This window comes from Megalobrama amblycephala, linkage group LG5, assembly GCF_018812025.1.
Source record: "Megalobrama amblycephala isolate DHTTF-2021 linkage group LG5, ASM1881202v1, whole genome shotgun sequence".
NCBI lineage: Eukaryota > Metazoa > Chordata > Actinopteri > Cypriniformes > Xenocyprididae > Megalobrama > Megalobrama amblycephala.
In genome coordinates, this window is record NC_063048.1 from 1,717,777 (window position 1) to 1,740,368 (window position 22,592).

At 38.8% G+C, this 22,592-nt stretch overlaps 1 protein-coding gene across 1 annotated transcript; it reads left to right on the forward strand.

Moving 5' to 3' along the window:
• Positions 1-12,803: 12,803 nt before the first annotated feature.
• Positions 12,804-22,128, forward strand: bmp4 (bone morphogenetic protein 4). Its single transcript, XM_048190358.1, has 4 exons — positions 12,804-13,258; positions 16,665-16,787; positions 18,261-18,616; positions 20,744-22,128. The coding sequence occupies exons 3-4, from the start codon at positions 18,268-18,270 to the stop codon at positions 21,595-21,597; spliced, it is 1,203 nt and encodes a 400-aa protein (XP_048046315.1). The 5' UTR covers positions 12,804-13,258; positions 16,665-16,787; positions 18,261-18,267; the 3' UTR covers positions 21,598-22,128.
• Positions 22,129-22,592: the final 464 nt, after the last annotated feature.

Here is a 22,592-nt window from a genome sequence, read left to right on the forward strand (position 1 = left end):
ACATCTCATAAATTAAGTTACGTGCATTGGTTGGCTGTAATGATCTGCAAAAGCCTCTAATGACAGTACTTACACACATTAAGGTTGAGGGATCATCGTGCCCTTGATTCATGCATCCACTTTCATCTTCAGTCAAGGTTTGTTTTAGACTGTTTTAAACTGCAGGTCAGTTTCCCATTTTGTATGTGTTACTACAGTTCATTACCAGTGCAGTAACTCACATAAGGGAAAGGAGGTGATGGCAGGCGATGCTAAACCTGCTGCAGGGCAACAGTCAAGGGCCGACACTTCAACACAGTCTTACTGCCCTGATATGGAGGATTTTCAGCCTCGTCTCTGTAAGTGCAGAAAATAAGTAAGGCTTAGCCAGGCAGAAACCAGTGAAAAATGCATCCAGAAAATGCCCTCACAAGCACAATAACCCACAATGACAAAGCAAGAAAAACTTAAGTTGGTCGTCCAAGGGAAAGTTGTGGGATGCAAATTGGTTAGTAATGGGAATTTTTATGGCAACTTCCAATTAACATCTATTGTAGGGATATAATCAGGGCCTAAATTTAACACTCGCCAAGCGCCAAATGTGAGTAAAATCAGTGATGGCGAGCATGTGTCAGTCACCAGGTGGCCAGTAACATTTTTATGAATTCTAACAATGCAATGTTATCATGAACAAACGTGAACAATACGCTGTACAGCCGACGGTCAGTGCTGCATCATCACAACAAATAAGCCTTTCCAATGTAAATGAATAACATGTTTATGAGTAATTAATAATGAGTAAATAAGTATCAGCATTAAGAACTACACATGCAGCAGTTGTTCAGCAGTATGCATTTCAATCTTCAGTTCAAATCACAATTCTGCATCTCGATTTGTTAACTCTGCAACTCACACATTTTGTTGTGGTAAAACTGTATTTTTCTATTACTGAACTAGTACACCCCAACAAGGCCAAAAAGCACATTCAAAGAACTATGTTGCCTCAAGCCCTGCCAAGTTTTCTGACCACTCCCAGAGTTTAAGCAGCACTCAGTCTGGTAATAACATGCTAGCTGGAAAAAACCTGGGAGGGACTTGCTTTAAGGAGCTGTCCTCCTTGTTTAATTATGTTTCTGGTGTTTGACCTAAAGGCTTCAGGTCTTGCTGGTTTGTTTTTTTCCCATAGTCCTTCACATAAAACACATTGTGTCCCACTGAGAAATTATAAGCATGGAAATGCTGTGAGCTTTAAACTGCTGTTTTTAAACTGCTGACAGCAGGACAATGATCTAAATGCCTGATCGCACACACTGAAATTAAACACACAAATCTCATGAATACAAATAAAGTACGGAAACTGCATGTCAAAACAGTTCTTTTTGTTTGTTTGTTTGTTTGTTTTGTTGTTATATGGTATATATCAAATTGCACAGGGTTGACACCATAAACAATTTTATTGCATTTCTTGGTGAAAGGGGGCAGAAAATCTATTAAGCAAATGCATCATGTGTAATTTAAAATGTCATAATTAATCAAGTGCATTTTAATTTAATAATAATTTACTTACACAGTGCTGGCTATGAAGTATCCTTCTAAAAGTCCTAAATCAAATGCAAATATCATCATAAAACTAATTGGAAACACTTCACTTAAAGCCTTCGTGTATAATGCATTATAAAGGTATTGATAATGCACATTATAATGCATTATACTGTTTTACAAATAACTGTAACCAAAGTTAAAATGCATTATAATATTTACATTTCCATCTGGAAATGGTTGTTTTTCATGTGTTTTAATGCATTACACTTTAAGTGAATAGATAAGTATTATAATTTATTATAGCAATTATTCATGAGACTATACAATGCATTATAAGGTGCATAATTAATGCATTAAAAATATGCATTATATATAAAGTTTTTAGTAAAGTGTTACCATTGCATTCTCTTTTGTGTGTATAATGTGTTGCAACTATAATTTTTGGGTCATTTTAAGTGCATAACAAGCAACTGTTGTAAATGATGACATACTGCGGTCACTTCCGCTGTAAACATTCAAGCAGCATTTTCTTGTTAGTCAGCGTAAAGGCTACTTGAATTCTACGTGGATTAATTGTCTCTATATTTTGTATATCTAGCGAGGTCTAAAGCAACGAATGCTGTGTTGTCCTGCCAAGGGCCCGTGGTTCACACACACTGAGATGTTAGCATATTCCAACTGCTTGGAATTCCTTCCCGCCGTCCAGAGAGCACACACTGTGTTTTAAAACTTGTTGGGCCCTTTCAAGTTTTATTTGAAAGTATGTAATTACATTCTTGAAAAAATAACAGGTCTCTGGAGAGATTTATATTGAGTATTAAATGTCAAGGTTTGAAAAGACACAGTTAACACTCGCTCATCCACTTAAGAGCTTCTCGATGGCCTGCAATGTTAAGAGGGCTTAAGGATATGGATGTGCAGTAAAAATAAATATGCTGAGGAAAAAGAAAGAAAGGTAGAGAAGCTCGAGCAGACAAACATGGGTGCAAGGAAGTGCCTGACCTTCCTTAAAAGCTTCGGCAAGGTTTTTTTCCCTTGGCTTGTAATGCTTGTTCTGGAGTTTGGTCAGAGAAGGTTTCTCAAGGATCTAGAGTTCAAGATGCACAATGTTTATTCCAATTGATCTTATATTACAAAATAGAGTCTAATTTCTGATTGGATGAGCTGTAAAATGTAAAACGCACACCTGCGAGCACACAGTTTATATTAATACACCGCGTTGCAACAGTAAAACAACAGTACAAAAGTAATCAGTGTGATTATTAATTTTAATAAATATAATTTTTAGTGTCTTTTATAATTTGTCGTTGCTGCTGGCCATATGTTACCATGGTTTTCCATGGTTAAGGATGCAGATAACCAAAATATGTTCGAAGAAGATTTTGCTAATGTTGCCATTAAAAGGTGCAGGATGTAATGTTGACAGCTAGTGGTTGAAATGGGTTACTGCAGTCCCAATTCAAAACATTGGAGAGAGTCGTTTCACACGCCCTTCCTCCTTAGACCCTATGCATGCACGGTTGCCAGATTGAGGACACAAAACAGGTACGAGAGCCACTGACAATGGAAGGCGATGAGCTTTACACTATAAGTTGATGAGTTGATCTTTCTGCGTTTTAATATGTCTTTGGTCATAGAGCATTTTAGATGGATGCTGAGGTTTTTTTTGGATGCTGAGAATCTGCGATCTCTCACCCAGTTTGATTACTGGCATCCATGGCTGCAGTACTCTGCGTTTTCTGCCAACTGGCAACCCGGGGTGTCAAAATACTATTGGGTAAATTGGCAGGGAGCGAGATCACACAGACCAAAACAAAAACAGACATTCTGACACAGAACGCAAATTTAAAAGTAGAATAACTGGCTGTAGAATTGTTTTTTAGAGAAGTAGACTATGTGACCTTAGCATGTGTCCTAAATATCTACAAACATATTATGGTATTTTTATGCTTTAGTACAGTCAAAAAAGTTGCATACAACACCTTTATGAAAACGTTATTTCTAAATGTTCTCTAAATGTTCAAAACATACAGTTTTTTAAAACATTCTTTCTTGGTTATGCAAACATTGTAAAAAGACTGATGTTAAAAGACTGATGTAAAAAGACTACTAACCTGTAACTTACCTGCCTTATGATCCACGGTCGCAATTCCTGTTACCTCATCCAAGTCTTACCTCCAGACCTGCAAGTACTACAAGTTGTTCTCCAGTCATCTCCTGCCTCAACATGTTTCCATTGTGTTTGTGTGTGCTCATCCGGATCTGTAAGCAAAATACTGTTAACTTAATCATAAGTGAAGTTATTAAACGAAATTTTGGGAGGAGTACTCCCATCTAATCTTCTAATTAATACCAAGGTATAAAACCAGCATCTTACCTCTTCCTGTTGTTAGTTCTTTTGGCATCCCTCCTCCTCCCCTTCTCCTCCCTTTTGTAAAATTTTGCCTGTTATATGGGGGTCAATCTGAGCTCGAGGAGAATATCCTCTCCGAGCCCCTCTATAGCAGACAGCAAGCTAAATCTGTTACCACTTACGCTAAGATTATATGGGCACACAAACTCGTGAAACTGCTATTCTCACCATCCACAATCTTAAGTATAACCACTTACCTGTTTACTGATTGTTTTCCTGCCCAAAATCTGTTAATAAACACCTTGTTTCAGTTTTACTTTGTTTCCTGACAGAAGGCCAAACCATAACCACACTGGCAGGAATCAATCCTCACAATTCATTTTCGCAAGTGAAAAACTTACTTTATTTCGTCAAGGAAATTATGATATTTTTGATTATTCTCTCAAGTTCAGAACAGTATTTGCTGCTAGCGAACAGAATGAACCAGCACTCGCGGCATACGATAACACCATGGGCCTACAGCAATTTATTTAGCTGTCTATCTGGGTTGCCCGTCGCATGAGGTATTGTCAGGAAGATCATCCTGCCTTGCAGTCACCCCCAACTCTCCAGCCAGCTTCGTCAGTTCCTCCAGAACCAGCAATGTAACCAATGCAAATAGATGATTTCCACCTCTACCCCACCTTGCTGGGCAAGAAGGACTGAGTCTTGCGGCCATGGATTGACTACAGATCTCTCTCATTTCAATATCCTCTTCCCCTCGTCCCTGCTGCACTGAAACTGTTGTATGGAGCAACACTTTTCAGCAAGCTTGACCTGTGCAGTGCCTAAAATCTGATCCAGATCTGGAGTGGGGACGAATGGAAGACCGCCTTTGAAACAACTACAGGCCACTATGAATATCTGGCCATGCCATATGGATTAGTAAATGCTCCCTCCGTGTTCCAAGGGTACATTAATTTTTTTTCTGGGAGTACCTCTGCTGTTTCGTTGTTGTCTATAAATTCTATCCTGGTGTACTCCCGGAATGAGGCCGAACATCGCCACCCCATCAGCTCGTGCTTTCCAAACTGAGGGATCACCATCTATACCTCAAGGCTAAGAAGTGTTTGTTCCACCAGAGCTCCCCCCAGTTCCTCAGTTACATCATCAGTGTTGAAGGTAAGTGGAGAAAGTTGAAGCAGTCAAATTCTGGCCTGTTCCGGCTACCACCAGAGAACACCAAAGCTTCCTTGGGTTTGCAAACTTCTATAGACGCTTCATCAAGATCTACAGCCAAGTCACAGCTCCACTAACCTCTCTTCTCACCAATAAGCCAAAGTCTCTGTCCTGGTCACCAGAGGCCATCCACGCCTTCAACGCCCTGAAGGAAGCCTTTACATCTGCTCCTTTGGTTCGTCATCCAGACACTGAGAAACCCTTCACCGCGGAGGTTGATGCTTCTACTTCAGATGTGGGTGCCGTTCTGTCTCCATCCATGTCGATTTCTCAAGGAATCTCACTCCGCTGGAGAAGAACTATGACATCCGAGAGCTATTAGCCATCATGTTAGCTCACGAAGAGTGGCGGCACTGGTTGGAAAGGGCCCATCATCTTTTCCTGGTTATCACAGACCACCCCAACCTGGAATATCTACGTGATGCCAACAGGTTAATCCATGACAGGCCAGATTGGCCCTCTTCTTTACCCGGTTCAATTTCACTTCAACTATGTCTTCAGGAACTTTAGCTTGCCAGAGGATATTGTCTAAGACAGAGGACCACAGTTTATATCCCAAGTATGGAAAGCCTTCTTTTCGCTCCTAGGTGTGACCGTCAGCCTCTCGTCTGAATACCACCCTCAGACAAGTGGGCAAACAGAGAGGAAGATCCAGGAGATTGGGCACTTTCTTCACAACTTCTGCCATAGCCACCAAAACTTCAGGCACCGGTTCCTGGCCTGGGCCAGGTATGCCCAAAATTCTCTTCGTCAACCAGAGACTGAAATAGCACACATCCAGTGCATATTTGCTTAGCAGCCACCTCTGTATCCCTGGGACAGGGAACCATCGGACGTCCCAGCGATGAATCACTGGTTCCAGGAAAGAGAGAGGGTCTCGGATGCTGCCCACCATCAGTTGCAGCGAGCAGTGCAGTGTCATAAGGGCCACACCGACGTCCAAAGATCTCCAGCTACTTAGTTCCTGCCCGGACAGAAGATGTGGCTCTCCACCCGTGACATCAGGATGCGAGTGCCCTGCAAAAAAAACTCCCTATACAATCTTGGAACAACAGGGGTCATTAGGGGTCGTCTCCAGTATCTTGTTGACTGGGAAGGATATGGTCCAGAGGAACACTCCTGGGTATGTTGAGATGACATCCTGGATCCGGCCCTCACTCAAGCCTTCCATCAAAACCATTCTGATCCTCCTGCTGGCACTGGCCCTGGCATCGGGGTATGTGGTTCTCAGGAGCAGCCCGTGGAGGGGTAAATGTCTTGAATGTTGTGAAACTAGAATTTTTTTTTTCAGGGTAACATTTTGAGAACATTATTAGAGGCCATTTAAATTGAACATGTTTTTCCATTCCACTGTACTTCTTTTCCATTGTTTTTCTATGTAAATGTGCTAGACTGATGTGTTTGACTATTGCACGACATTCTAAAATGCCCCCGCCCTGCATCTCACATTTTTAACCACAAAAATGCAATTTGTTGCAATTTCTAACTACACTTTGGCAAATTGGTGGCAAATTTGTATAAATTCAAACGATAGGAAACATTGGAAATATAGTCAAATTAAACATTTTAATATTAACAATATTAATTCTATTCCTCTTTATTCAGCTCTTTCACATACCTCTGGGTTTCAGCACCAACAGTGATGACTGCTTGCGAGTGTCAATGCGTACTCTTAGATTAAAGGAACATTCTCAAGTGCCGGTCCATCTTCTGATAAAAAAAAAGCTTTTAAATCTTTCGAGAAATTTCCCCTTTGTGACCTCCGGTGGTCCAACAGGTACTGCAGCACTCCAAAAAGGGTCTGGACAATGTTGCGGCAAGAGTGTCTTCCAACACTTACAGAGCAAACTAAAAAAAGGTCTGGGGTCCAACACACTTCAGCAAGCAACTCTGATAAGTCCATCCACACATCTTCTGCCCAGCTGTCACAGAGGAAGAGAGATAGCTGTGTTTGTGTTTGATGGAGAGAGACACATCTGGCTTCATGGATGTTTGACAGTCACAAAGATGCAAGGCATTGGAGTTAGATTTCTGCATAGAAGGCCAGAAAACAAAGCAAATTGAAAAATTTCTTGAATTAACTGTTTTTATGCATATTATACTGTATATACAATTATAAAAAATATATATTTAAAATAAAATTAAAAATAGAATCTCAAAACATTACGTGATATTGTAATAACCTTTGAATGTCGTAAAATCATAATCATTGTTGAATGCCACATACAGAAAACTGTATCTAATTAATTTCATTATATTTAATAAATCCATATATATTACACAAGGAAATTATATATATATTGCACAACCCTACATTACATGGATGTAGTGCAACACACGTCTCACAATACTGGCTGAATACTCAAAGGCATTTATTTTTCCCTATGTTTCCATACCAGGTCATAGTTTGTTCAAGTCCCGAAAAAAAAAAAAAAAAAATCCACTTGTAAACTTTCAAAGCAGTGTGTTGCATTAGCGGGATTTAGGATGTGCATACGGCGCAGACCATTACAGATACTGGGAGGTAACTGCTTCATTGAGAGAAGCTGGTGAAAGTGCTATTTGATCAATCATCAGTGTGCGTATCTGCACTAGCAACTGCCTTACAGCTCCTGACCAGGAGAGAAGATGAGAGAAAAGGTGTGCTGTGACACTAAGCAGGGGTCTGTGTTTGAAGTCTTTGATTATGAGCTGCTGTTCATAGGTGAGTGTCATTAACCAGCTCTGGTCTACTGACCAATACCATTACAACAAAACCGTCACATGCTGAAAAAAGTGCTGAAAGCCTTTTGTGTGGCACACATCTCTTTTTTTTTTTCAAACTGATATTAGAGGAACATTCTGGGTTCACTACAAGTTGAGCTCAATTGACAGCATTTGTGGTGTTATGTTCATTCACACAAGAATTTATTCTCATCCCCCTTTACTTCAAAAAAGCAAAAGTCTGTGATGAGAGTGAGACACACTTTGAATGGAAGTGAATGCGGCCAATTTATGTAGGATTTGAAAGCAAAAATTTAAAGCTCATAATTTTATAAAAGCACTTACATTCGTTTTTCTTTTCAAATCTGTGTGATATTTTCATCTGTCACTTCTATTGTAAGTGCCTCACTGTAAGAAAAAAAAAATAAGTCAAGTCACCTTTATTTATATAGCAATTTTTACAATGCAGATTGTGTCAAAGCAGCTTTACAGTGATAACTGGTACATTATTTTGGCTGCACAGCAGCTCTTAAAGAAAATGGTGTCATTGTCCAGCTTAAGTAAATTCAGTACTGATTCATTCCATTGTAAGAATCAATAGTTATAGTAATAATTTAGTTAATTTATCTATATCAGCACTGGAGTAAACAGTGATGTCATCATCCAGCTCAGTTCAGTTCTCATACAATGGTGTCAATGCAGGCAGATCAAAAACATTGTTGAATATCAAATGTCAAGTGTCCCCAACTAAGCAAGCCAAATGCGACAGCGGCAAGGAACCCAAACTCCATTAGGTGATGTCAGGTGGCAAACAGGTGTTAAAATGGAGAAAAAACCTTGTTCCAGAGTTTAGGAGAAGAATCTGCCGCCCGCAGTTGATTTTGATATTCTAGGTATTATCAGCTGGCCTGAATTCTGAGATCGCAATAGACGTGAAGGTTTATAATGCGTTAAGAGCTCGCTCAGGTACTGGGGAGCTAAACCATTTAGTGCTTTGTAATGGTAGCCTACTGGTAATTTTCTGCCAGGACATTATTCTTTAGGTTTACGAACACTGGGCCTTTACGAACATTCATGAAACACAAGCGGAACAAATTATTGTGTAAATCGTTCGTAAAGCCTTTCTGATGTAAATTTTCAGATTCACAAAAATTCATATTTTCAAAATGTTAGTTGGTATGAAAGAACTTTACACCTGTAAATGGTGCGTAAAACTTTTGAACGTTATGTCTTCTAATTTAGGCATATTGATAATATTCAGTACCATTCACTTTTTGTACCATAATAATATTCACGAGTTGATTTGCCCTGTTATTATTATTATTTGTTAAACTGTTCAACTTTGGGTAATAGGCAGCGTTCATCACTGTCACTTTTTACCCAGCCGTCCAATCACAGTGGAGAAGGGGCGGGACAACCAATCATCCCAACTTGTACAACAACTAAACAACAATGAAGAAGTTAATATGCTGGTTACTGCATTTTTATATTCTGCAATATTCTTCAAAATGAGATCCTGCACTTTCAAGCGCCACCAGCTGGCCATTTTCAGAAGAGCACCAGACATTTATTTAGCTAGCTAAAAATGCTTTGGTGGACACACGATAATGGAATATTTATTGCTAGGCATATGGCTAATTAGTATCTTTAGCATTTATGCAATATACTGGAGCCAAACCTGAGAAGGAAGTCCAGAAGATTCCACAGAGTTCCTGGAAACGTAATTTGTGTAACTCTGTGTAGTTCTAGTTGTAACTCATGGGTGGGGATTATGCTAATTATGAATGAGTGTGCACGGGCACCCTATTTATGGATGTTTGGAATTCATTAATATGCACCAAATCCGTGGAAAATGAAACGTTTGTAAATCCGGTGGAGACTTTTCGTAAAGGTCCATTTTACGCGAAAATTACTCAGAATTTGTTTGTATATTTAGTTTCATGTGTGAGGCCCATTAACTCTAATGTCTGCTACAGACTATGCGATTTCAGCAATCCTATAAGATCATAACAAATCCAATCCCACTTATTGAATAGTAGGCTAGTTAGTATAGAAGAATAACTCTCACAAAATTATTGCAAGTTATCTTTGGTCGCAAGACTGTGACAACGGCCGTCTGTGAACCTCTCTCACTGTATGATCACTGTTTAGGAACCATGACCACAGAAATTGGTCATCTTTCGTCTGGGACAGCCCAAAATCGTACAATGTGTACCAATTATCACAATGCAATACAAAATTCAAAATACGGGTAAAACGCATGTGAAAAGTCAATACAGAAAATTCCTTCATTCTTACAACCCGAATTCCGGAAATGTTGGAACGTTTTTTAAATTTGAATAAAATGAAATTTCAAATCACATGAGCCAATATTTTATTCACAATAGAACATAGATAGCATAACAAATGTTTAAATGGAGAAATGTTACACTTTTATCCACTAAATGAGCTCATTTCAAATTTGATGCCTGCTACAGGTCTCAGAAAATTGGGCATGGGGGCAACAAAGATGACACTGCATCACTCATCGGCATGATTGTGTCAATGGCATAACTAAATGGGCCCAGGAATACTTCCAGAAAACACTGTCGGTAAACACAATCCGCTGTGCCATCTGCAGATGCCAACTAAAGCTCTATCATGCAAAAAGGAAGCCATTTGTGAACATGGTCCAGAAGCGCCGTCATGTCCTGTGGACCTTCATTTAAAATGGACTGTTTCAAAGTGGAAAAGTGTTCTATGGTCAAACAAATCCAAATTTGACATTCTTGTTGGAAATCACGGACCTTCTAGCGTGTTATCAGCGTTCAGTTCAAAAGCCAGCATCTCTGATGGTATGGGGGAGTGTAAGTGCATACAGTATGGGCAGCTTGCATGTTTTGGAAGGCACTATGAATGCTGAAAGGTATATAAAGGTTTTAGAGCAACATATGCTCCCGTCCAGATGACGTCTATTTCAGGGAAGGCCTTGTGTATTTCAGCAGGACAATGCAAAACCACATACTGCAGCTATTACAACAGCATGGCTTCATCGTAGAAGAGTCCGGGTGCTGAATTGGCCTGCCTGCAGTCCAGATCTTTCACCTATAGAGAAAAATACATCAAAGACGACCACAAACTCTTCAGCAGCTGGAAACCTATATCAGGTAAGAATGAGGATCCAAATTCCAACACCAAAACTCCAGAAACTCATAACCTCGATGCCCAGACGTCTTCACACTGTTTTGAAAAGAAGGGAGATGCTACACCATGGTAAACATGCCCCCGTCCCAACTATTCTGAAATAAGCTCAAAATAGTTGGGATTAAATTGAAATTAGCTCATTTTGTGCATAAATTTCTAAAACTTCCCAGTTTAAACATTTGTTATGTTATCTATATTCTATTGTGAATAAAATATTGCCTCATGTGATTTGAAAGTCTTTTAGTTTCCATTTTATTCAAATTTAAAAAACGTCCCAACATTTCCGGAATTCGGGTTGTATTTTTACAGATTTTTCTTGGAGTTTAGAAACAAGTTGAAATGAATTACTATGGTAATCAACATTATGCAGCAAGTGCTATCAGTTGAATTTAACTTGTAATATTCATTTAAGCAAACAGCTGGTGTCAAACACTCATGTTGTCAAATGTAACAATAAATGTCCTACAAGTAAATATGGAACAGAATGCGTAACCCCCATTTTTTTGTCTAAATGGGAAGAATTCCTGAGGGAAACCAGATATTTGATAGGGAAAAATAAAAAATAGTGGGACAAGATTGGATTGATTGGGTCATGAAAAGTTCAAATGTCCATAACAAAATGGACAAAGCCATTCCAAAAATAAGAAAGAGAGAGAGAGCTGAGTGATGTCTGCTGAAAATGGAAGCGATTTCAGAGATTCTGAATAAAGATTACGAAAACAAGCACAGATAAATCTTGTACAGATAAGACCAGGAATGTGTATTAAGAAAGTAAACAGGTTCAGCTTTGAATTTTACTGCATTAGCAAAGAGTAACAGCCATAAAAGATGTTTCTCCAAACATGTGATGACATTTCCTTCTCTAAAGAACCAGACGGTGGGTTTGAGGGAGCGTGGCACTTTATTGCCTTGTGACTCAAAGCACTTGAGCCAGACAGACAGGTAAATAATATGGTAATGAGGGTGTCTGCGGGTGCTTCTTCACACACCGGGGGTTAATTGTAATATAATAGGGGCAGGAGGTCAAACGGGGACATTAATAGGAAACATTCACTGATATCACTGCAGCAATAAAGGTTAAAGGGTTAGTTCACCCAAAAATGAAAATTCTGTCATTAATTACTCACCCTCGTGCCGTTTTACACCCGTAAGACCTTTGTTGATCTTCAGAACACAAATTAAGATATTTTAGTTGAGTGTAACTGATTTAAATATGTTTTTAGTACATTAATGGATCTTGAGAGGGGAAATGTCATTGCTGGCTCTGCAGGCCTCACTGAGCCATCGGATTTCATCAAAAATATCTTAATTTGTGTTCTGAAGATGAACGAAGGTCTTACGGGTGTGGAACGACATGAGGGAGAGTAATTAATGACAGAATTTTCATTTTTGGGTGAACCAACCCTTTAAAGCACAACAACACATTTGAAATGATGCTTATCATGATATTAAAATTCCTTTGAAAATTTGAAAATTCCTTTTAATTTTCACTTTGTAAGGCAAGTAGACAAAGAATTATTTTTATTTTTCACTCTCTAGAAAAACATCCAATTAAAACTGAACTTTTCCCAATAAACTCTCTCATTATACCCCAATAATAAAGGTTCTTTATTGGCATTGATGATTGCAAGAACCTCAAACATCCACTGAATCTTTCCATTGCACAAAAGGTTCTTTGTAGTGGAAAATGGTAGGCAACTTTAGATTATTAAAATGTTCTTCTTCATACTAAGAAAAAAATGGTTCTTTTAAGAACTGATCACTGAACGGTTCTTCTGTGGAGTCACTGACTGCAATAATATACACGCTCTTTCCCGTCTCAACGCAAGTGTGGTGAACCCATGTGATGATCTCGAGAAAAAGTAAAACACTTTTAATAGATTGCATGTGCTCGCTAGCGCGCTGATTACACTCCAGAAGATAAAGCAGTACAGTATGCAGTGCATGCATGTAAGGGAGGAAACAGTGTGTTTGCGTTCTCTGGGGTTTATCTGAGGTGTGGGTGAAGCGCGGTGGGTTGAGAGAGTAGGGGAGGAGGCACAGGAACTTCATAGGGCGGTCACATAAAAACTGCCAGGAGAACTGGATGCGGGATCAGTCGGTGATGTTCTCCGTTCTCGCCTATTCCTGGAGCTACAGAGATCCGCGCTCGCATTGGACGTTTCTTCTACGTGACGCGGAACTAATGACCTAAACATTCCCTTCAGGGTTGGACTTTTGTTATGTGAGGCGAACTCCGTTAAACTCTCATCAGGAATACCGTGCGCATCTCTTCCAATGGTAAGTCGGCATGTCGTGTTGAAGTCAGCTTTCATTATGATAAGAAGTGATTTATGACTTCATCTGTTCATACGCTTTTAGGAAATCCTGTCTTTGCAGGCGACACAACTAACGAAAACGCTCCCATTATAATCCACAAACCTGTGTTTACGCGTCGAGAGGTCGCAATTATTATAATCAACGAAAACCGGAGCGTTCTGGATTGTCGCGTTGGGAACGAATTGGGAATGTTGCACAGGATTAAATGTTGCTCAGTCACTCTGGCTTGTTTATGGTAAATGTTTTTTGCAAGTTTAGAACCACCAACGCGTTCAAACACCTGACCGCGCGCACACACAGGACACCATCCGGGTGGATGAGGGCTTCTGCTCGTGAAATATGGCATTTCATTCAAACAGAACAGATGTTTTGTATAATTTATGCTTTAAGGTGGTGGCTAATACCATGTTAGTACAATTCTAATTGATGTATGTGGCCCTAACCACGATGGTAGTGGCCAACAAAAATATGTTATAAGAACGTTTTGTTAATGTTCCCATTGACGTTATTTCTGAATGTTATATTATTTTGCGAATATTATTGGAACGTTACTTTTGAATCTCTAAACATTCTAAAACAAGTTGTAACATTTAAAAAAAAAAAAAATGTATAAAACTACATTGGGGACATTAATAAAGACCAGATCACTTTGAACACTTCTGCACTCTAAAAAAAATGTTGGGTTAAAAACAACCCAAGTTGGGTTGAAAATGGACAAACCCAGTGATTGGGTTGTTTTAACCCAGCAGTTGGGTTAAATGTTTGCCAAAAGTGCTGGGTAGTTTTATTTAACTCAACTATTGTTTAAAAATTTCTGTATTGCTTGCTTAAAATGAACCCAACATATGTTGGAAATGGAAATAACGTGTTTAATAAATGAACATTTATTAATAAGTTTAATGAATAATAATTAAACAATAAACATTTATTACATTTTTTATTAATAAAAATGTTCACCTTTTGATTATTATTGTTTCCTCTAGTAATTATGTGTCTGATTTTTCATTTTCAACATATTTTGGGTTCATTTTAAGCCAGTCATACAGTAATTTTTAAACAATAGTTGAGTTAAATAAAACTACCCAGCACTTTTGGCAAACATTTAACCCAACTGCTGGGTTAAAACAACCGAATGGCTGGGCTTTGTCCATTTTCAACCCAACTTGGGTTGTTTTTAACCCAGCATTTTTTAGAGTGTGGAAGAATGTTTGTTCATAACTTTGAGATAACTTTGCCAGAAGGTTAGCCAAGCTCTGATAGCTGGGAAATCAACACATCAAGATTACTTTTGGAATCTACAACAAAATTCTAGATTCTAAATGTTCCAAATCAGTGTGACTCTGGTTTCAGTGAAGAACGCAAATTGGCCTCGCATCCAATTCAAACACTTTGGGCATTACGCAGCATTTATGCTGTTGTTTTTATCTGAAGTTAGAGAAAATAGTTGTATTCTTAATTTGAAAAGTTAAGTGAAACCAGTCTTTAGAGTAAAATGCACTCGTACATTTGACCTCCACACATGTTTTGAAGACTTAAATGAGTTGTAGTGAAGAGTGGTGGCACTCAGTCAAGCATAAGAGCACGTCTGAAAGGTTTTATGAGGAACATTATGACATAAAGAGACACAACCCCATGAGCCATTTGGCAGGGATCTTTGACTTCAGCTCAAGGACGTGGAAAGCAAAAAAAAATGAAGAAATAAGATGATCTAAATATCATTTCATACCAAATATGTGAACTATTGCAAGAGTCAGACAGTCCACTAATGATTACAGATCAACAGATGTTGTCATCTAGACTCTAGAGCAAGGGTCTGTTTTCAGGCCAAGAAAGGGATATAACAATTTGCTTATAGTGCTATAATACTGTACTTGCATGCTTTGTTATGATGCTGCTTATATTGCAAAGCCATTCAAATCCTCGTTATTGATGGACAGATGTATACATTGTCATTTTTTGTTTATGGGAGAGATACAATTAGATGAGAACTTCAATGTTGTCATTTATTTTAATGCATATTTTTTTCTTTGGTTTTCATGAGAATTAGTTTGAGATCACACTATGCACATATCCTATGAACTTTAACGACTGCACAGAAGACTATAGGCTGCATTTAAAATGCCCCGTTTTCCAAATGGACACAACGCTACTTGTTCTTCCAGATTTGATTTCTGAGGTTAAATCCTCAATACTGTCTGTTACCGCGGTAGCTTACTCCCCCATACCCTGTCCCACACATCCGAAGAACCATGTGCATAACCTAATCTCATTAAGCAGGGTTAGGGTAGAGCAAAGTCGAGCACTGTGAGCTTTACATGACTCTGCCAAATTAAAGGACTATAAACCCACACTGTGCAAAAGCACATGCATTGCTCTCCATCTTCAAACACATCAAAAAGGGATTCTGTAAATATTTAGGGCAGTATCTGTAGGCTTTTAAACAAGAGTAGGTGGTCTGAAGAAAGCAGTTGTTTGTGCTTTGTTACATGTTTTCTGGCATGGCTGATCAAAGTCTTTTAGTTACGCTCGTTTTTATGGTTTGCTCTCGACATAATGAACTGTTTGAATAGCCGCACTGTGATGCATTGTTGTTAAAACTGCAGACATTATGAATGTTTTTAATGGTATATCATTCAAGAATCACAAGTATGCTTGATTGTGAAGACAGGGAGAGGGAAATAACACTCGTGACCACACACACACACACACACACACACACACACACACACAGTGTTCTTGTTAAAATGCATCATTCCTGCTGTAATGGTTGGACTTGATCCAATAGAACTAAGTCCAAGAAATGACAAAATACATGCATTGCTACGCTCAACTATTAAGTTCAGCTGTGGTTTCAGTGATGACGTTGCTTTCTGAGACCTTTCCCAAGCACTTGTGATTGTTATTAGTGCATTTACTCTGTACTCAAATAATTAGTTGGAAATCACATTTGTGGAGTCGCACGGTTGCAATGAAGATCCACTCTGCTTTTGGCACATATTTGGATGTTACGGGTTAACAAACCGGGACGGTGCCGCTTGCATGCCCAGTCTGGGTTGGGGGATTTTTAAAGACTCTTTAAGAGGGATTTGTAAAAAGACCATCAATAAAAGAGGCAGTTCTGAGATCCCTTTGTTGACAGACGAACCTCTATTTGTATGTAAATTGGAGTTGCCATCCTTTCAGGTGTTCACACCTGGAACTCTTGTAAATGAGCAAAGATAACGTGTTGCACAAGCAGCGTTTTAGTTGCTTTAAGGTGTTTGGCTTAAACTTGCATTTTGCTCTTAGTGAAAAAATACTCCTGCCTTGCTTATACTGAAATGTGTGCTTTAATCGGATTACATGAAATATTACCTTTGTGTTTTAGGAAAAGGATCTCACCACAGTTCTTAAACAGCCCTGCAGGACGACGTAACATTGGCTTGAGGAACTCGTCCTGTATCACCTCTCGACAAACATGGACTGTTTTCCCATGCTTTATTTTCTGTCGGTGAGTAGACCACACCCATCCAGTCTTAATTGTGTGACGGGGTTGTTACATATTTGGAAAGGCAAATTAAAAGGCTTAGTCGTTCTTTACAACAAACAGTGGTCAATCAGGAGTTTTGCTTTCAGCTGTTTTATGTTGCGGTTTAAGCACTTGAAAATTGTAGGCTGCCATCTTTGTTTGACATCAGTTGTGATTACCAAGCTGTTGTTTGGTTTGACCCTTAAAGGGATAGTTCACCCAAAAATGAAAATTCTGTCATCATTTGCTCCACCACATGTCATGTCATTCCACACTATGACTTTTATCTCAATGCTTTTTTGTCCCTAAACTCATAAAAATAAAGGTTCTTAACTGGCATCAGTGGCTCCATAAAGTAACATTCATTTAACAAAATACTCTTTATGGTGGAAAAAGGTTTGTCAGATTATTAAAATGTTCTTGAAACTAAGAAGAACGGTTCTTTGGGGAACCAAAAATGGCATTTCTCTGAAAACGTTTTTTTTTTTAAGTGCACACTGAAAGTCAATGGGGTCTAAACTTGTTTGAAGAAAGGATGACATGAGGGTGAGTAAATGATGACAGAATTATATTTAATGTTTTTGGTGAGCGATCAATGAAACTTCTCAGCTCATTTCATTATGTTGTTGCAAACTGATTTTTAAACTATTTAATTATAAAGTTATGGCATTTTGTTTTTGGAGTGAATAAGGTCTAAAACAAACATGAATCCAAACACTTCGACACAAAGATTATTGGAGTACTTTTAGAGTACTTTTATTTGAGTAGTTTTGCGAATATATTATATTTCAGTCTTTCTTGTCCCAAATTTTACGTTTAATTCAATGTTACTTGCAAATTCTTTGTAATTACTTGTAAAATTTACAAGTAATTTCTAAGTGAAAATTGTTTCCTACACTAAAGTTTTTCAGTGTAGCTATAAGCTTAATTTTGTGCGTAGTTGCATTCTGAAACATGCATTTCGGACTATCATGTTTTTTAGAAACAGTTTGAAATAAATGTTGCTGAGTAAGTAGTTTAAGTGGGTGGAAAGTTGCACAATTTCATAGGCAAAAAAGGTCAGTATTGTAGCGATATGTGTTGTAGTCACTTTACAACCAAGCAGATTTCAATTGGTCAATGCGTTGAATCATATGACCAACTTGAACCATTGTGAAATTTGTGTCTGGAAATCGCAAAATTGACAACCGTGTGCATTGCTATTAAAATGACTAGAAAATTTGCTCAAAATGAAAAAGTCAAAATGTTCATAATAAGCTACTAAAAACACATATAGCCTAATCACAGTTATTTGAAGGAAACTCTGTCGCTCCCTTGAGTATGGAGGTCATGCTAAACGTGTTCAACGGGACCGTGTACTCGACTTTATGTTTTTGGTATGAACATGTCAATGAGGAGGCAAACATCTGTCACTGAAGTCTTGCTTTTCTGTCTCCTTGTTCAACTGCCCACCAGAGACATCATGATTCCTGGTAATCGAATGCTGATGGTTATTTTATTATGCCGAGTCCTACTGGGAGAGAGCAGCTATGCTAGTCTAATACCTGAGGAAGGGAAGAAGAAAGTGTCGGCTCAGAACCTGGGTCAGAGTCATGAACTGCTGCGGGACTTTGAAGCCACGCTGCTGCACATGTTTGGGCTGCAGAGGCGACCGCGACCCAGCTACTCGGCTGTCGTGCCCCAGTATCTGCTGGACCTGTATCGACTGCAGTCAGGGGAGGCGGAAGAGGCCGGAGCCCACGACGTCAGCTTCGATTATCCCGAAAGGTCCACCAGTCGAGCAAACACTGTGAGAGGATTCCATCATGAAGGTGAGACAGCAGAGACACTTGCCCAGCGAACGAAAATGTGTTCTAAGAATGTTTCCGTTCAGTTGCGAACATTCCATTTTTTGTCATTATTGGAATGTTACTTTTGAATGTTCTCTGATACATTTAAAAAACATTCAATGAACGATGTATAAATAATGTTTTTGTGCCTACATTTCGGAATGTTACTAAAGACCAGATAACTTTGAACGAACGTTCTGTTGATGTTACTGGAAGAACGTTTGCTCATAAGCTCTGAGAACATTCCTTGTTAGCTGGGATAGTTCAAACTCAACCCAATATTTAAAAAGAATTTTAAAAAGTCTATGCTTTTTCATGTGGATCCTGTTGAGGGACTTTTTCCTCAACGTGCAATTATTTTTAATGCTACTCTGCAGATTTCTAAATAAACTCCTTTTGCTAACAATGTGGTCTCTTAGGCAGACAGGATTCCCTGAAAAATACAGTATAACCTTTTATAACCTTTGTAGTTACACTGTAAAAACTGGTAACCTGCAATTGTTACCTTAAAATGCTATTTTGCTGGTATAAATTGATGTAAGTAGGTTGGTTCAGTGATTTCAGGGACCAGTTTAATCTTTTAATAAAATATACATATTCTGCACTTAAAAATGATACTTTTGACCTATTTTAAATTGTTACAGCAAAATGTATTATTTTTTTCATATACTTTATTTCTGGATTGGTTCAAACCTTACATTTATTTAATTTAATATTAATCAAAAATATATATTTTCCCAAATACAAAAACATTCATACAAGGTAATAATAATAAATATAAAATAAATAATAAATATAAAGACCTATCATACTTAATCAATATATTATATTTAGACCAACCAAATGTTACTTAATATGTAGGTCAATGTTATATTTTTGGCCTTTTACAACTTAATTTCACCATAAATAAAAGCTAAAATAGCTGTAATATGAAAAACAAAAATATTTTGATAGTCCATTATTAATTTAGTTTACTCTGAAATACTTTCATGTTTATATGTCTGATGTATTTTTGAAGTATGCATGCTGTTATTTACTAACAAAAAGACAAATTAATAAAGCCTGCAATAATTCCTGCAGTCAGTAAGTGTTTTGTAATTTTATTTTATTAAAAGGAATTAAATAATTAAAAGTTCAAAAGGGAATAATGAAAAAGAAATAAGTACGGTGAAATTTCCAAGTCTATTTCAGTTATTAAGTAATCAATTTAAACTATTTGAAAATATTTTTTTTTAAATCATATGTCTGATATGTCAAAAAATGCAAAACATTTCTTGTCTCGTCACATTCAGTTATGAATTAAATTAATCATATCATATTAATCAAATAATAGCAGGTTTTTAATTCAAAAGGGTGAAAATGTCACTCATTCTGACAGTGATGAGCGCCGTTAGACCGCTGAGGCAGACCAGCCTAAAAATGTAACTTTTAAAACCATTTTTTGTCATCCGATCAACAAACAGAGCAGTGCATAATAGAGTACAGCAGAACAGCATCAAAAGTGTCACATATTGGGGGGGACAATTTGGCCATTTCTAATTATTTATGGGACTCAGTGTCTATGTGGTTACGGCCCTGGTTTGAACTGAAGTCCGGAACTGAACTCTCCAGGATCAGGACTGGGCACCGCTGATGTATGGGATAATAAAGAGTTTGTCATTATCACAAAATTAATCCAGATTGCATGAATAGGACCATGAAGTGATTATTAGACGGACCAATACAAAATAAACAAATATTTGAATATTAAATTATTTGAGAACAATCTTAAAGCTTCTGCTGAAAAAAATGAATGAAAAAATCCTAGAAACAAGACAAATGTCAACAATATTACTGTATTACTTTCTGTATTATTGTTAATCTGAAAATCCAAGTTTTAATGCAATGCAATACAATGATGATTGAGAGATGAACGAATAAACCTTCCTCAAAAGATGATGATCATATTTGATGCTTACATTGAAAACATGGTGTGTGGATAATCAAGTAAACCTTAGTTTTTCAGTAAGATTTGATCATTTAAAGGTCTTTGAAATTTTCAGATGCAGTGGGTTTAATAGGGTTCATTTGCATTTGATCTTGACCTGTTTTCCGATGTTTCTCGTCTAGAGCACATGGAAGAGTTGCAGTCAGACGGGTCACAGGAGACTCCGCTGCGCTTCGTCTTCAATCTCAGCAGCATCCCCGAGGAGGAACTCATTTCTACCGCAGAGCTTCGTATCTACAGGCAACAAATAGATGATGCAATCTCAGATCCTCCACACATGGGAGACGAGGGTCTCCACCGAATAAACATATACGAGGTGCTGAAGCCCCCACGGGCCGGGCAGCTCATCACGCAGCTCCTGGACACGCGGCTGGTGCGCCACAACGCGTCCGGATGGGAGAGTTTCGACGTGAGTCCCGCCGTGCTGCGCTGGACCCGCGACAAGCGCTCCAACCACGGCCTCGCCGTGGAGGTCGTGCCCCTGAACCGGAGCCGCCCACACCAGGGCCGGCACGTACGCGTAAGCCGTTCCCTGCATCCGCTTCCGGATGAAGACTGGGACCAGCTTCGCCCGCTGCTAGTCACGTTCGGGCACGACGGCAAGAGTCACCCGCTGACGCGGCGAGCGAAGCGCAGCCCCAAGCAAAGAGGCCGAAAGCGCAATCGCAACTGTCGGCGGCACGCGCTCTACGTCGACTTCAGCGACGTGGGTTGGAACGACTGGATCGTGGCGCCGCCCGGATACCAGGCGTACTACTGTCACGGCGAGTGTCCCTTTCCATTGGCCGATCACCTGAACTCCACCAATCACGCTATCGTACAGACGCTGGTTAACTCGGTCAACACCAATATTCCCAAAGCCTGCTGCGTTCCCACCGAGCTCAGTGCAATTTCTATGCTCTACCTGGACGAGACGGACAGGGTGGTGCTGAAAAACTATCAGGAGATGGTGGTCGAGGGATGCGGCTGCCGCTGACCAGAGACACGGCCCACATTCACACTCAAATATCCGTATGTGGACACTTATTTATAACTTCTGTGTTGAGATGTGTGTTTGTCTCATTTCTTGTCTGATCGATCATATATTTTGACAAAAAAGTATATATAAATTTATATTTATATCAACATAAGTAAAAAAAAAAAATAAAAGTGTCCATATTTTAATTATAATGCAGCTGTACAGCTTTCCATAATGTATATCAGACTGTATAAGGGTTTTTCTATGAGCTAGAAGAATTAGCCACTAAAAGTTTATTTACTGGTAGTATTTATTTCTTTAATACAATATACATTCACGGAAATAGTAATGCGTAGCCAAACGACCCCCTATTTGATCAGAACGCATCGTTTGTGTACTTAAAATAGAGCACTGTGTGAAATCCTAGGAAAACTGATTTTCTACTATATCAGTAAAAGGAATCAGATGTGTATTAATGTTTTGCATCAGCATGTGATTTACATGTTCCCAAAATAACTTTGTTGTTAAATAAATTGTCAAACATTCCAACAACAATGTGAGATTAATAAAGGGTAGTGTGCTGTTCTGTTATTAAAAGCTCAAAAACAAAAGATACTGGTTTCTCACACACACTGGAAGGCAGCCATATATACACCTATCAGGCATGACATTATGAGCATCTTCCTAATATTGTGTTGCTGCCAAAACAGCCCTGACCCGTCGAGGCATGGACTCCTCTAGACCCCTGAAGGTGTGCTGTGGGATCTGCACCAAGATGTTGGCAGCAGATCCTTTAAGTCCTGTAAGTTGTGAGGTGGATCCTCCATGGATCGGACTTGTTTGTTCAGCACATCCCACAGATTCGCTCAGACTCGTTGTTGTGCCCCGCCCATGACCCTGTTGCCGGTTCATCACTGTTCCTTCCTTGGAGCACTTTTGATAGATACTGACCACTGCAGACCGGGAACACCCCACAAGAGCTGCAGTTTTGGAGATGCCATCACAATTTGGTC